This window comes from Cucurbita pepo, chromosome 8 (genome assembly GCF_057944985.1).
Source record: "Cucurbita pepo subsp. pepo isolate OVF chromosome 8, ASM5794498v1, whole genome shotgun sequence".
Taxonomy (NCBI): domain Eukaryota; kingdom Viridiplantae; phylum Streptophyta; class Magnoliopsida; order Cucurbitales; family Cucurbitaceae; genus Cucurbita; species Cucurbita pepo.
In genome coordinates this window covers 10249196-10265457 of record NC_141805.1, presented here as the reverse complement: position 1 = coordinate 10265457, position 16262 = coordinate 10249196, and the positions used below count along the sequence as shown (strand labels likewise).

Below are 16262 nucleotides of genomic sequence, written 5' to 3'. Positions count from 1 at the left end.
ACGTAGACGGTTAAGGGTGGATGACGGGGCTAACGTGGAGCATTATGATTGGACAACGGAACGACGAGTTGAACCGTGACTGTGTCCGTAGAAGTTTCTCCCGTTAAAAGGAAGAACCGGTTTATTTCTATTGCCACTTGAAAGGTCCCATCTGAAAGCATCGGACCGGATGCCTCCACCATTCTCCGCCGGTCATTTTCCATTTTTTGTTTTTCTTTTTAAAATCAAAATAAATTTAACCTAGTATAATTATTTTTTAAAATGTTTTTTAATATTTTAATTTAAATAATTGAAATACCCAAAGCAATTTTGTTATATATATTTTTTAGTATTTTTTAGATTTTAAATTTAAAAATTTAAAACATGGAACATACTTAAAAGATAATGACAAGTTTATACTATAATCTCAAAATAATTTTATTTATTTTCTATTTTTATTATTTGCAAATAAAAACATATATATATATATATATATAAAAGTAAAGCTTTATATTGGAAGGCAATGAACATAAAAATATATTACTTAAAAAAGCATAGCAAAGTGAATAAAAAAAGGACAAATAAAGACAGGCATGTGTGAAATTTAAATCAATTGAATTCTGCCTATAGAATAACAATGTCACCATCTTTCACAAATTATATCGATAAATGGATAAGACGCGATCTATTATGATATAAAATTTGTATGTGCATTCGTAGAAATATGACTATGACCTATAAGATGTCGATTGAAGTGGGGTCGTGATGGTTTAAAAAATTGTGGATATTAGAAAATGTGAGATCTTCGTACGTAATGAGTCAAACCAGATAATATCTACTACAGTAGGCTTAGACTATTACAATAGGTATATGAGTTGGACATCGAACGGTGTGCCAATGAAGACGGTGGGGGCCTTGGTTGAAGAGGGGAACTAAGTTTTTTTTTTTTTTTTTTTTAAACCGTGAAACTAACGACGATACGTAACGGGTCAAAATGAACAATACATGCTAGCGGTAAACTTGGATTTTTACGGAAAATATTATGATAAACTACTAAGTTGGATATTTAACAAAAGTTGAACATGTGTTAGTCGTCATGTTTTAGCGAGAAGTAGTAGGACAATAAAATTAACTTAATTTAGTGTGGATAATTTCACATTTTATAATTTATTTAACCTAATTTAAATATTATAATTTGATTTGGCATGTCTATTACCGAGTTTATGAATGATATGATATTAATGAGATAAAACGACAAGGGACAACAGATTTATTTACTACAAAACGACAGCCAACAAGTGGTTAATAAGTCCAAAGCGTTATACGCCGCATTTGGCATTTACAATCAGCATCCATTCATCGGGTGTGGGGGAATGCTTTTGTTGTGTGGGACCCGCTTATGTGTCAAAATCATGGCCGTTGCAGTTCACGTGGGTCCCATCCTCATCCACACCAATTTTGATGCAATGATCTTAACCGGTTTTCTTTTTTTTTTTCTTTTTTTTTTTTTCCATTTCCTCAAAAATTAATTTTAACTATTTATTACAACAAAAACAATTGATATTAAATTATAAATTTTATGGATATATTAAAGATAGTGTCTTTTTTGGACTTTCCCTTTTGACTTCCCTCGAAGCTTTAAAACCGGTCTGTGTGGAAAAAGTTTCCACACATTTATAAATGGTGTTTTGTTCTCCTCCCAATTAATGTGAGACGTCACAATCCACCCCCTTTGGGGTCCAGCGTCTTCGCTTGCACTCGTTCTTTTCTCCAATCGATGTGAGACCCCCCTCAAATCCAGCCCTCTTTGGGGCCCAACGTCCTTACTGGCACACCGCCTCGTGTCTACCCCCCTTCGAAGAACAGCGAGAAGGCTGACACATCGTCTAGTGTCTGGCTCTGATACCATTTGTAACGACCCAGGTCCATCGCGAGCAGATATTGTCCTCTTTGAGCTTTCCCTCTCGGACTTCCCCTCAAGACTTTAAAATGCGTCTGCTAAGAAAAGGTTTCCACACCGTTAAAATAAAAGTTAGACAGTAACTATCAGTGGTGTTGAACCGTTACAAATGGTATCATAACCATCTTTATTAGCAACTAAATCATATTCATTATTTTTCCCACCATTTTAACCGTATACATTTATTTTTACTTATTTAAATTTTTAAGAAATTATATGAATTAAATAAATTTTTTTTTCATAATTACGTGTAATTAGCATGTACTTGTTTTTTAGAGGTAAAATACAAAATTATATATTTAAAAACAAATTATTTTTGTATTTATCGACCACTTATATTAAAGCAAACAATATTTAAATTATTTATATAATTTATAATATTTTGCTCATTTAATAAAACTCGACCAACCAAACATTAACGAAAATTAACTTAATTTTAATACTATTTTTTTAGAGCGAAATATTTTAGTTCGTTGATCTTAAAAAAAAAAAAAAAAATTGGTGGATTGTTGACAAATCACGTTCAAATAATTTATAAATTTAAAATAAAAATTAATATTTTAATCCCGAATAATTGAGTGTACTTTTTAATTTAATATTATTTTACAAAAGCTTCATTTTAGTTCAACATCTTTGCTATAATACATATTTATTGAACTATAAACTATTTATTAATATAAAATTTAATACATTGTAGCTAGCTCGAGTATATTTGATCACGATACTAGATGTTTGAATTTAACATAAAAGACGTTAAATTAATAAAAATGCCCTAAACTTTGTTTTAGATATACCATTTAATTAAAAATAATAATTAACACTTTTCAATATTTTTAAAAAGTAAAAAACGACATCCTTGTTTGTAGATCTCATACCGATCGAAGAGGGGAACGAAATATTTCTTATAAGAGTGTTGAAACCTCTCTCTAGCAAATGCGTTTTCAAATCGTGAAATTGACAACGACACGAAACGGGTTAAAGGGTGTGGAAACCTCTTATTAACAAACACGTTCTAAAACCGTGAGACTGATAGCGATATGTGAGCCATAATATCTGTTAGTAGTAAACTTGAGTCAATGTTACACCTGTAGTGCAATATTAAAAAAAAAACATGTACGAATTTTTTAAAAATAACTCGAACACCCATAACCCTATATAAAAAATAAGTTTAAAAAAATGATTACCATTAATACATAGACATCAGTCTATCTACATCTCATCCATCCTCTCCCATGTACTAACAGTATAAAACATTTTTTTTTAAGCTTAAGAAACCAATAGTACTTTTTTAAATTTCACCTACCTAAGGTTACATACCGTAAGCCGTTGTTATTTATCTCTTGCTTGCTTATATAACGTCTCTTTCAAAAATCTCTCTCTGCTCTCGTTTTCTAAAACCTTATCTTAAAACCGAGGCCAGAGGCTCGAGCATATGTCGCTTGTCCATAGGCGACGCAAGAACAAATTGGCTTAGCTCACTTGTCGTTGGAAAGTAAGTGCTGCACAATCGCAAGTCCGCTGCCATTAAAAGTACGATTGTGACAAGTGGCTCGAGTATTTTTTTTAATTACTAATGATTTAGTCTATGTTTTTTTTTTTTTAAATTTAAAGACATTTTTTATTTTTTTAAATTTATTTAAAAAATTAATAATATAAAGTTTTTTTTAAAAAAGAAAATTTGAGAATATTTTAAAAGGTTATTTTTTGAAAATAAGTAAAAATTTAGGAATTTTTTTTAAATTTTTATTAATTTAGGCAAAAAAAAAAAAAAAAAAAAAAAAAAAAACTCAAATGCTACCCACAACAATATTCCAAACAAAGCAAATCCACTAAAATCCAATAAATAATACCAAGTGTACTTCAAAAAAAAAAAAAAAAAAAAAAAAAAAAACTCAAATGCTACCCACAACAATATTCCAAACAAAGCAAATCCACTAAAATCCAATAAATAATACCAAGTGTACTTCAAAAAAAAAAAAAAAAAAAAAAAAAAAAACAATAGCAATTAGCAAGTGCATTTCACTCGAACTAAAAGACAAAAGTTTGTTCTCAACCTCCAAAAAAGAATTCTCATAACTTTATGAATATTGTTTTTTTTAAGGCAAAAAAGCTGTCATTTTTGTCCAACCGGACTCACCATCCGTTGCTCCTATTTCTATAATACATGAATTTAGATTTCACAATTTCCCAGTTCTTATAAACAAATTCAAAAATCAAATCAAAACCCACAAATCATAACCTACCAATCTTTTTCAACATTTTTTTTTTTTTTTTTTATATATAATAATTACTCTCAATGCTCCTCATTTTCTTTCCCCTTTCCTCGTTAATGGCGGATTCACGCAATTCCTTTTTATATTATAATTCCTCCAAACCCCTTTGAATCTTCCTCTTCGAAAACCCTTCACTCACCCAAATTTCTCCATCTGGGTTTGTTCCTCTTGAAATGGCTCCGCCGCCATTGAAGCAGCTTACGACCTTGTGTTCATCGAAACCTTCTCCTGTAACGACCCTTCTCTTCTTTATCATCATCTGCGTTTTGGGTTTTTACACATTTCATTCTTCGAGCTCCTCGTCGTTCTCTGTAACTTCGAGTTTGAGAAATTCCGTCCGGTACCGGCAGTTTCTTCTTTCATCGGCGTCGAACTACACCGTCGCGTCGTATCTCCGGTCGCTTACTCTTCATCCCCATCTCGCTGGAACGGAACCCTCGTCGGAAACAGTCCGATATGTGGAGTCTCATTTCCGGGATCTCGGGTTCGAAACGCACTCGATTCACTACGATGCTCTGCTTTCTTACCCTAAATACGCTTCTCTTACGGCTCGATTGCCGAATGGAAGTGTTGTTCAAATTCCGTTATCGGAGAATGTTGAGGGCGTAGTTAAGCCGTACCACGCGTATTCGCCGTCTGGTACGGCGTACGGCGTGGCGGTATTTGTAAACTACGGCCGAGATGAAGACTACCGGGCTCTGGCGGCGATGGGTGTCACCGTCGCCGGATGCATTGCGGTGGCGAGAAAAGGGGAATTTCCGAGGGGTGTGGTGGTGGCGAAGGCGGAGGCTAATGGGGTAAAAGGGGTTCTATTGTACGCCGACAGCGACGGGTATAGACAGGGGTTTGAGAGAGGTACAGTGATGAGGGGAATTGGGGACCCACTCAGCCCTGGTTGGGCAGCCATTGATGGAGCTGAGAGGTTGAATTTGAATGACAGTGAAGTTTTGAGAAAGTTTCCCAAAATTCCTTCCATGCCTTTGTCGGCTGAGGCAGCTGAGATCATTTTGAGTTCATTGGACACTGCTTCCGTACCGCCGGAGTGGCGGGACACCACAATCAAGCTCGGGACGGCGGCGGTGGGGCCTGGTGGTCCGACATATCTCAACTTCACTTACCAGGTTTTGAATTTCAACACATAGTCAAAATATAAACTGTTTGTGTGCTGAAATTTTTTAGCTAGTGGCTGTTGTTTTGTCTGTTTGTTCTGTTCAGCCTAGAAGAAGTGACTTGCTTTACGGCTGTAAAAGCTTTGTCAAACTTGGAAGTGTCGTGTCCTTCGTTGACTTATCTTGACCATAATTGTGGGGATGTTTTCTGCTTCAGCCTACTGTCTTTTTGTCACTGTTCTTTGTCGGACTTTTTGTCCTGTCTTGCTGAGTTTCATCATCAGGACATAAATTACATTGAAAGAGGCATCATAGGATAAAAGTTTTCAAAATTTTCATGGTGTTTTTTCACAGTAAAAAATGATGCTAAAACTTCTTGAACTTTTTAAAAAAATGTTATAGAAGAAGGTTAATAATTCCTAGTAAATAAGTACAAAACCAGGTTTCCTATGAGCTGATGTTAGTTGACATTGTATCAGTTGTAAGTGGAGAAAGTTCTCTTAGGATTTTTGTCGGGTCAATTCACGAGGATTATGTATTGATATTCGGTTTTTGGGGTTAGTATCACTCGAAAGAGATGATACAGCTCCATGCTGCTTCTTCGAGTGCTCTCTCTGATGTTCTTCTTTTGATTGTGAGATCAATTCTTGTTGGAGAGATTTCTTGTAATTGTATTTCAATTTGTAAATCTTTTCTGTTTTCTATTTGGGGTTTTGTGGTTGTTACTCGATGTAACAGTACAAGCCCACCGCTAACAAATATTGTCCGTTTTAGCCTGTTACGTATCGTTGTCAGTCTCATGGTTTTAAAATGCGTCTATTAGGGAGAGGTTTCCACACCCTTATAAGGAATGTTTCGTTCCCCTCTTCAACCAATATGGGATCTCACAATCTACCCCCTTGGGGGCCAGCATCCTCGCTAGCACACCACTTGGTGCTTGGCTCTGATATCATTTGTAACCGTTCAAATCCACTGCTAACAGATATTGTCCACTTTGACTTGTTAAGTATCACCGTCAGTCTCACGGATTTAAAACGCGTCTAAAAATTGGATCATGGATATGGAGCCTTTTGGATTTGCGTCAAGTTTTGAGATTCTTCATTATCATGGCTGTTTCATTTTTTTGTCCCAATTTCTTCCTTTTTCTAACTCTTCATTCATTTCATTTGTAGGGGGAGAGAAAAATAGCAACAATCCATAATGTCTTAGCTGTCATAAAGGGGTTAGAAGAGCCCGATCGCTTTGTGATTATGGGTAATCATAGAGATGCATGGAGTTTCGGGGCAGTTGACCCGAACAGTGGAACAGCAGCCTTACTTGACATTGCACGTCGATTTGCTCTTTTGAGAAAGTTGGGATGGAGCCCTCGAAGAACACTTCTTCTTTGCAGTTGGGATGCTGAAGAATTCGGTATGGTAGGTACTCCCAAATCTCCATGTGCGATGAATGATTATGTTTTAACGCCTTTGTACGTGTAATTTATGGTCTACATTTTGGTGCTTATAGATAGGATCTACTGAATGGGTTGAGCAAAACATTGTGAACCTTGGAACCAAAGCTGTGGCCTACCTTAATGTAGATTGTGCAGTTCAGGGACCAGGGTTCTTTTCTGGTGCAACCCCTCAGCTAGATGATCTCCTCCATGAGGTTACTGCACAGGTATCGAAGTAAAGAGATTATTGTTTTGGTAATAGAATCTTGTCGGGGGTGTAGTTGTACATGTTTCTAAAGACTTGAACTGATATCAGGTCGAGGATCCTGATGTGAAAGGTGCAACTGTGTACGACACGTGGACCGCCACAAATGGAATCGCCAATGTAAGGGGATACTTTCTTAATCTGTCATTCATGTCAATTTGTTTATCCCTATTGGCTTTTCTATACTGCTTATTGTGTCACGGCCATCGTATAACTACGGAGGGATTAGCTAGTCTATGTGTTGACTCGCTCTCTACTGCTCCGGGCTTCTTTGAATGATAGTAGAAGTCACAAAACTAAATAATCTTAGGCTTTTGAATAGAGTTTTATTGATGAATGTTACTAAATGTTGTCGTGAAGATGTTGTGTTGTAACAGCCAAAGTCCACCACTAGTAGATATTGTCTTCTTTGGACTTTTCTTCAAGGTTCTAAAATGCGTCTGTTAGGGAGAGGTTTTCACACTCTTATGAGTAATGTTTTGTTCCCCTCTCCAACCGATGTGGGATCTCACAATCCACCCCCCTTGGGGCCAGCGTTCTCACTGACACATCGCCCGGTGTCTGGCTCTGATACCATTTGTAACAATCTAAGCTCACCTCTAGCAGATATTGTCCTCTTTAGGCTTTCCCTTCCGGGCTTCCCCTCAAGCTTGGGAGAGGTTTCCACACCCTTATAAGCAATGTTTCGTTCCCCTCTCCAACTGATGTGGGATCTCACAGTCCACCCCCCTTGGGGGCCCAGCGCTCTCCGCCCGGTGTCTGACTCTGATATCATTTGTAACAGCCTAAGCCCACCACTAGCAGATATCGTCTTCTTTGGGCTTTCCCTTTCGGGCTTCCCCTCAAGCTAGGGAGAGGTTTCCACACCCTTATAAGCAATGTTTCATTCCCCTCTCCAACTGACATGGGATCTCACAATCCACCCCTTGGGGGCCCAACATTCACCGTCCAGTGTCTGACTCTGATATCATTTGTAACAACCTAAGCCTACCGCTAGCAGATATTGTCCTCTTTAGGCTTTCCCTTTCATGCTTCCCCTCAAGGTTTTAAAACGTGTCTGCTAGAGAGAGGTTTCCACATCCTTGTAAGCAATGCTTCATTCCCCTCTCCAACCAGTGTACGATCTCACAATCCACCCCCTAAGGGCCCAACATCCTCGCTAACACACCGCCCAGTGTTGCCTCTGATACCATTATAACAGTCCAAGTCCACCACTACCATATATTGTTCTCTTTGGGTTTTTCCTTCAAGGTTTTAAAACATGTCAGCTAGTAAGCGATTTCTACACCCTTGTAAGCAATGTTTTGTTCTCCTCTCCAACCGATGATTTCATACAAGCTGTGAATTCTTCATTGATTGTTTGATTGCAATTGTTCCTGGCTAGTTTGCAGATTGAAAGACTTGGTGCCCTGAATTCTGATTTTGCTGCATTTGTGCAACATGCAGGAGTTCCTTCTATTGATGTGTATTATGGAAGAGGTACTTTCTTCTTAGCCCATATGCCACTAATTATGGTCAATTTAAAGAAACTTGCTATCTAGTTTGCCTCTGTTTTGTGACAACTTTCCTTTCTTACTCAGATTTTCCGGTATATCATACTGCCTTCGACACGTATGATTGGATGGCGAGTTATGGAGACCCATTGTTTCATCGACATGCGGCTGGTTAGCTTCGTTTTTTTGAATTAAAACCAACTTTCATTACAAATAATGAACGATTAGCATTCGATCGCACGCTTTAACGGTCATCTCTCACTTTCTCGTTCAGTTGGCAGCATCTGGGGACTGCTAGCCCTTCGACTTGCTGACGATTTAATCCTCCCTTTCAGTTACGTCTCCTACGCGAATCAGCTACAGGTGACCTTACTTTGGATACTTTTGTTCTTTGTTCGGATTGTTTAAGGAAGTTGAGGGGTTAAAATCAAAATTTCAAAAGTTCATGTAGCTAAAACGCAAAATGGATAGAAGTTCGGGTAGCATGGCCCGATCTTATACTAAATTTCTTGTCGTATTAGAAGCACGACATTTTGCTTCTGGTTGTAGGCTGTAGCATGCATTGTTTATAAAATGTTGTCGATTCCGTTCCAACACAGGCATACAGAGATATACTGAACGATATCTTAGATGGAAGCGTATCGTTGCAACCGTTATCAACGTCCATCCATGAATTCAAGTCCGCTGCCGAGGAAATTGAGAACGAAGCAAAGGTAAGATCACAAAAAGAAATGGAACTTGGGCTGCTGCATCTAACATGTTTGATGTGTATTTATGTGTTCTAACAGCCATGCTGAATTATATTGTGAATACAGAGATTGAGAGAGCAAGAAACTTTTACTGCTGTGGCATTGTTTCAAACGCGAGCGTTAAACGATCGTTTGATGCTGGCCGAAAGAGGGTTCTTGGATGTTGATGGGCTTCGAGGCCGTACATGGTTCAAGCATCTTGTAAGTATTTGATTTCATCGATGTGTTGCCAAATGATTGTGAGTGCTTGCTGCTTAGCAATTGGGAGATCCGACGTCGGTTGGAGAGGGGAACAAAGCATTCCTTATAAGGGTGTGGAAACATCTCCCTAACAGATACGTTTTAATAACTGCGAGGCTAACGGCGATACGTAACAGGCCAAAGCGGACAATATTTGCTAGCGGTGGGCTTGAGCTATTATAAATGGTATCAGAGCCAGTCACCAGGCAGTGTGCGAGTGAGGACGCTGGCCCTCAAGGGGGGTGGATTGTGAGATCCCACATGGTTGGAGAGGGGAACGAAGCATTCCTTATAAGGGTGTGGAAATCTCTCATTAGCAGACGCATTTTATAAATCGTGAGGCTGATGACGATATGTAACCGGCCAAAATAGATAATATCTGCTAGCGGTGGGTTTAGGCTGTTACAACAATAGTGCTAAAATTATAAACCCGTGAGAGCTCAATAATCTCAAGAATGCTAAATGGATTGTTTTGTTTATCCTTGCTTGCGAATTGAACTCGAAAGGCCCCTCGCACTCTGAGTCTACTCGGGGTCGGCTTTTTGGGAAGCTCGATCCCACCGCGCTCACGGCCTGATTGGCCTACCAGTGGTAGTGGAAATTCTCCCATTCCCTGATCAAAGACTTGGTTGGATGCATATCCCAATTATTTGAGCGTGTTTTCAGAATTCCAGTAGTTCCGGGCCTTCGAGCGACTATGATAACCCTCCTCTGTTGCAGGTTTACGGGCCATCGAGTGACTATGAGAGTGCACTGGCTTGCTTCCCGGGTATTGCTGACGCAATTTCGGAGTCGATGAAAATGAACCAAAGTGAAGGGCAGGGTGTAATTCAGCATGAGATCTGGAGAGTGGTTAGAGCCATTACAAGGGCTGCTGCTGCACTTAAAGGTGAACTCTCATGAAACAAAAGAAAAGGTATCTAGACTTTTGTACATTAAGCGATACTATTACTAGAGTATCGATCATAAGTTGTTCCTTATCACGCACTCCGTTTCTCGTCGTCGTCCTCGATGTATCGTCCTCTTCTTCTTCTTCTGCCCTTTTCCTGGAAACTGAAGATGCATGGGTTGTAAATTGTAAGATATGAGAGCCCTTTCCATCTTTTCAAGTTCATGGTCTACGTTGTCTCTCTTGCGTATGGTATTGCATGGAATCAAAATCGATCATCGTTGCATAAAACGAAGTCATATGTGACTCGTGAATCATCTATGTCTATTCAAGTTGGTTTATCGGTAGTTTTAGATAGAAACTGTAAGTGTTTTGTTTTACAAATATTCTTAATATTCTTTAATTTTTTTAAATACTTTTACGAGTACTATATTTAAAATATATATAAAAAAAATTATAAATAACATCGACACCTTCAACAATTATAAAAAAAAAAAAAAAAAAGTTAAATTGGAATTTAGATGTATTTTTGAAGTTTATTTATTTATTTATTATTATTATTATTTTAATGTTTGTGAGGCTTTTAAAAAAATTTAAAGATAATTTTTAAGTTTTTTTTAAAAAATTAAATGATTTTAATGAAACTTTTAAAAATTTCATTAAAAACTAATGGTAAGAAATAATATAATTTTAATAATTTTTTCGATAAAGAGTAAATGATTATAAATTTATAAATATAAAAAGTAAATTGTTATATATTAAAAAAATTTAAAATTGAGTTTCATTATTATAATATAATTTTGTATTTGTAAAAATAATAAGAGAAAAATATTTTATAAGGTCTCAAAAAGTATAAAAAAAAGCTATTAAATTAACAAAATAATGTATTAAAAGGAACACAAAATAAATGTGATTTAAAAAATATATATAATTTTATATTTATTTTAAAAATTCGAGTATGATTTTCCCGCCATTTTTCGTATTTTTTTCAAAATCAGCCAAATGGATCGATCAGTTGAAGCATAATTCAATTTGAACGTCTGAAAGAGAAGAAGAATGGAGGATCTGATCTCGAACTTCAACAAAACCCTAGCGCCATTTTGCAACCATCTTCAAAACAGCTGCAATGCCCTCAAGCAGTCCGTCGATCGCCGCCCCATTCCTCTCGGTGCGCACTATTTCCATCTCTTTCTTACCTTGTTCTCTCTTTTCGGTACTCCGACGAATGGAATTTGATTGAAAATTACAAAGAATTGCTGCCTTGATAAACTAGGAGATCGAATATGGCTGTTTTTTCTTTTCCGTTCGTGAATTTGCTATTGTGTTTTGCTTTGATGAATTAGACTGCAATTTTGAGGTTGTTGATAAGTAAGGGTTGCTGATTTGTGCTAATTGTTGAGACTATATACTCCAGATTCGGCATCATCGACCTTCATACAGTCTCTCAACCGCCGCGTGTCGGCTGTTAGTGTTGATCTCAGTTTGCTCGAATCAAGGTCCTTAGAAACAGTATCCTTTGAGGAGCTGTTAGGGCACGTCAGTGAAGTTTACAAGAAGAACGAAAGCGATCTCCAAGAGATACAAAAGCAGCTTAAGGGCGTCGGATACGTTCCAGGTGAATTACATTGAATTCCTTCTTTTGTTGAATGTTGTGATGAAATGACGAGTGGAGTAGCTTTAAATAGGATACATACGATCCTTATTATTATTGATCTTTAAATTCTCAATATCATTTACTTTTTTTTTGAAAAATCATAGAACAAAAGGGAAAGAATGATTATTACTTTTATTAATGCTGCATCATTTATCTTCTTTTGCCTTAGAGTTCGAGATCGATGAAGAAGACGAAAATTATAACCATGCATTAACATCTGGATTGCGTTTCGAGCTTTCAAGCTCCAAGGATGGATTGAACGTACCGTCTTCATACCAGAGATCGGTCTCTATGACAGGACTTGCCAAGCATAATTTCGAAGATGACATACTGTATTGTACCCTTCCCTCCTCCTTCCCTTGTTATTTAGTAGTATCTTATCTTATTGGTTATATATAAATAGAGAGAAGTAAAAGATTGAAACTGTGGTTCTTTACCCACAAATTTCAAGGCACTTGACTTGGCTGACGGCACGCTCATGGGTGCGCCAGCTAAGGTTAGAGATGAAGCAAGGCAGAACGGCAACATGTGCAAGGCTAGAGTATGCAATGCACACATTCCCGGTTTGGCTTGTTCTGTCCCTGAGTTTGTTGTTCATATGCACCTTGACCTTGTTTTTTGCAAGGCATAGCAAACCAAGTGCTTTAAAATTTGTGGATATGAGAAGATAGTTACCTATCAATTAGCGAATTATCTTGTACCCTCAATCACTTGGTTGTTCTTGTCATTTCCAGACTCGACGACTCTTTAAGTTTACAAAATGCTGGGCTTTCAGATGTTTGTCTGGCTACATTAGCATCTGAAGGTAAGAAGACTCTAATTGCCACTTGCCTTTATATGCTATTTTCCAGAATATGTAAGAGGAGTAAAAATGATGGTTATCCATATTTTGAAGGAGTTTGAACTTCGATTGTTTTTGGTTATCTGTAGTGCTTTATACTTCGTTTAAGGCTTTCTTAACAAGCGACTTCTCATTATTGCGTTTATAGGTAACTCCAGGTTTGATGATCCGTATGCGGATTTTCATACCCCGAAAAAGTAGGTTCAAATCTGTATAAATTATATTATGATTTTAGAAGATCATTTGATTGAATTTGAACATTTGTTGTTTCTTTTCATTTCATCAGCAGCTCGTATATTGCCAAATAAAAGATTAGTTAATTGAATCATAGGATTCATTTTTCTTTTCAGGTTCTTAGGGAAACCACTTGACTCCAATTTTCCATGCCAATCTGCTGCACAAATTGGAGTGTCTGAAGGTAGAAAGTTCGTAGATTGCAGTCTTAGGCATTATTATTTTAATGATTTTTTAACCTATATCAAGGTATGAAGTTCATGACTTTGGCATTTGTATGAAGCAGAGGAAGGTGAAGATTACTTGAAATATGAAGAAGCCATTTCACCTTCAATTAAGCTATCAAAGGATGACTTTGAAAGTATCCCATCATATATGAAGAGCCTAGCATCATGGGAGGTACGACACTATATAATTCCATTTGATTTTATTCATTAATGTTTGTTGAGTTTCCATTATATATCTACCTTTGTTAATTTGATGGTTGAGAGCCCTTCCTAACTAGCCGAGAGTTATTACTAAATGCATGATGAATTAGATGAAAATTAAATAGCCCTTCTAACAAGCCGAAGAGTTACCACATGTAGTTTCTAAATAAGCAATCAGAGTAGTTCATACCGTTTCCTCCTAGTTTTATTACACACGGTCAGTGCTATTCACACCTACGTTCCAACAAGTTCTCGAGGAGGTTTTAAGCCGAAGTCTAAGGTTTCTGGTAATACGGTTGGTTTCCAAAGAAGGTAACATCCACGGAGAAGATTTCTTTGACCTGGGGAGTAGCATCTATTCTTTCTGATTTGAAGCATATCCTAGAAAGATGCATTTAATGGCCTCTGGGTCAAGTGTACTTCGATTGGGAGATGGATGTTGAAAAAAATCTATAAACTCAAATATATCTTAGGGGATGATGTTAAGAACAGTCTCTTTATAGGGGTAATACTCAAGAAGAATCTGTACGGGACTTTTTATACTTATAGTTGTACAAGCAAACATTTTGCCTATTGGATAGGTTGTAATAAGGGATAGCTCCACCCAAACATGTTCGGGTAAGTGACCATCGTAAGAGATTTAGCTATATCTTGAAGGTGTAGTTTTTTCTTTGAGCAATTCTACTTTATTGAGGAGTGTCATTGCAAGAACTTTGGCGAACAATCCCATTTTATGATCGCGTCGCGTGAGGAATTTGAATGTAAATATGTCATGATCCCTTTCATCTCCAAAAACCCTCGACTAAAATTACAAGAACGTTACCTGTATATTTGCGTGATACTTCCTACGATTAACCTTAAGTATAAAATTGTTATTTCTATTTGCAAAATTTTTACATCTTTGAAATCCAACTTGTCCAGGACCTCATCGTGGCCGTTGAGAAGATCAACTCATGTCTGAAAATGAAAGCCAAGGGAAAAAATTACATCTTTCAAGACGAAGTTTCATCAATGGGCCTTGGTAATCTACACGTACTAATTTAATAATATACTACAGTCAAGAAGACATTAAAAGAAAAAAAAGAACCAACAAAAGCTTAACGACTTTTAATGCTTAAGTAGAACCAATGCACTTAGTGCCATGAAAATATTTTTGATTGTGTGGGAAAATTTGAATATGTGACCTCTTAATTTAGGACATGTTTTTAACTAGATGAGCATAGTTGGTTACACGCCATATTGCATTTTTTTTTTGTGTGTGTGCATTTTTGCAGAAGGAAAAAAAAAAAAAAATGGCAGTAGCATTTACTCTTTGACTATGTTCTACATTTGATTACCTTCCTTTCTCACTATATTCTCCGTAGACATGCACCATAATATAGTCTAGACATCCATTTTCACGCTATTTCATCGGTTAGTGTTTGGAAGTGAGGCGGAATTAAGCGAAAGTAAATTTACATCCCATTTGGCTTATACCGAGTAGCGGAATGAAACTAGTCCAGAATCAATGACTATTAATAACAAGCAATGTAGTGACAGAGTTCTCATTTTTGTAGGTCCCAAAGCGAGATCTTTTCTGATGATACTTGTGCGAATGAAGCGGGTTGTTGTGGAGACGGTTGATGATCAGATATCCTACAGGGTCCTATAGACTGGATATACAATAAAATTGACGACAACAAACAGGTTTGTACCCCAAATTTAAGCTTTCACATTGCAATTGAGATTTGTTCCTAGAGGATTGAATGCAAAATTTTTATTTGATCTTTCCTTCGAAACATAGATTCCTTCCATCATTATTGTTATATATATTTTTTTATATTAAAACACGATATGAAGAAAATTAGGAAACATAGTTTATCTCTTATAATTGTTTGAATTTTTTGATAATAAATTTTCAAGTTATAAATAAAAAACATAGTTTATCTCTTATAATAAATTATTTACCGGTCTCTTTCAGGAATCACTCTTGGGGACAATTTTAAAATGGAGGTGTATTCTTTATAAGCAGCTAAGTGATTCACTGAACAAACTGAGTTATTGTGATGATACCCTTCTTTACTTCTTTACTTAGTGGAGGATTTGAAGACTTCCCGTACATGTTACAACAACTTTGAGGTATGATTTTCCAAATCACCAGTTAGCATTTGAAAAGATGATTTTCCATTAAAAGATAATAAGATAAAAAGTTCACTCATGCAAAGGAATGTAACCTACTACTAAAAACAGGTTCACCGAAAAAGCAGTGTGAAAGTACATTTTTTTTTTAAAAAAAAGAGGAAAACAAAAATGAAAGTGATCAAAATAAATAAATTATAGTACCAAAATATTATTTATAACAAAGATATAACATAGAGAAATTTTGGAGCTGGCAAAGAGGCTTTTGCACGTTGGTGGGGAAAATGAGTTACTGAGTTTTTTAAACTTGTAAGCCGACTTCAATACATATCTGTTAGGCCTATAGTCCTAAAATAGTCTTTGAATTTTCAATATACATTTTTTTTTAATCTACAAACTTACATGTCAATAGATCAAACTCATGATACAGAACTGAAAATTAGAAGTATTTATAAAAAAACAATGTTAATAAAATGCACGATCAAAATGCTAATAACTTGGTCAAAAGTGGATAGAATTAAATTTCAAAAGTGGATAGAATTAAATTTATTGTTTTTCTACAAGCGTACAAACATGAGAGATTCGAACTTCTAATCTT

The 16262-nt window shown here is 36.4% G+C and overlaps 2 protein-coding genes across 3 annotated transcripts; both read left to right on the top strand.

Annotated features, from left to right (window-relative positions):
• The first annotated feature begins 4183 nt into the window (after positions 1–4183).
• On the top strand, positions 4184–10609 carry AMP1 (Peptidase M28 family protein). The gene is made up of 10 exons (XM_023683953.2): positions 4184–5333; positions 6494–6736; positions 6828–6980; positions 7070–7138; positions 8410–8497; positions 8599–8682; positions 8786–8874; positions 9111–9224; positions 9327–9461; positions 10221–10609. Exons 1-10 carry the CDS (start codon positions 4386–4388, stop codon positions 10401–10403), a joined length of 2106 nt encoding a protein of 701 aa, XP_023539721.2. The 5' UTR covers positions 4184–4385; the 3' UTR covers positions 10404–10609.
• A 787-nt stretch (positions 10610–11396) lies between these two features.
• Positions 11397–15644, top strand: LOC111800703 (uncharacterized). Of its 2 annotated transcripts, none has more exons than XM_023684515.2 (10): positions 11397–11557; positions 11804–12004; positions 12213–12375; positions 12778–12848; positions 13033–13081; positions 13235–13302; positions 13405–13517; positions 14468–14567; positions 15103–15232; positions 15507–15644. In XM_023684515.2, exons 1-9 carry the CDS (start codon positions 11446–11448, stop codon positions 15195–15197), a joined length of 972 nt encoding a protein of 323 aa, XP_023540283.2. In that variant the 5' UTR covers positions 11397–11445; the 3' UTR covers positions 15198–15232; positions 15507–15644. The 2 variants fall into 2 exon arrangements, with proteins under 2 accessions (XP_023540283.2, XP_023540282.2); XM_023684514.2 differs by having other exon boundaries at positions 13402–13517.
• Positions 15645–16262: the final 618 nt, after the last annotated feature.

Excerpts from the sequence above, each read along its gene's own strand:
- LOC111800703 (XM_023684514.2), top strand. The coding sequence starts at position 11,446 with ATGGAGGATCTGATCTCGAACTTCAACAAAACCCTAGCGCCATTTTGC. Across the intron at positions 12,005-12,212 it reads GGGCGTCGGATACGTTCCAG|AGTTCGAGATCGATGAAGAA; the intron begins GTGAATTACATT and ends CTTTTGCCTTAG. Across the intron at positions 13,303-13,401 it reads ACAAATTGGAGTGTCTGAAG|CAGAGGAAGGTGAAGATTAC; the intron begins GTAGAAAGTTCG and ends ATTTGTATGAAG.
- AMP1 (XM_023683953.2), top strand. The coding sequence starts at position 4,386 with ATGGCTCCGCCGCCATTGAAGCAGCTTACGACCTTGTGTTCATCGAAA. Across the intron at positions 6,737-6,827 it reads ATGCTGAAGAATTCGGTATG|ATAGGATCTACTGAATGGGT; the intron begins GTAGGTACTCCC and ends TGGTGCTTATAG. Across the intron at positions 9,462-10,220 it reads GTACATGGTTCAAGCATCTT|GTTTACGGGCCATCGAGTGA; the intron begins GTAAGTATTTGA and ends CCTCTGTTGCAG.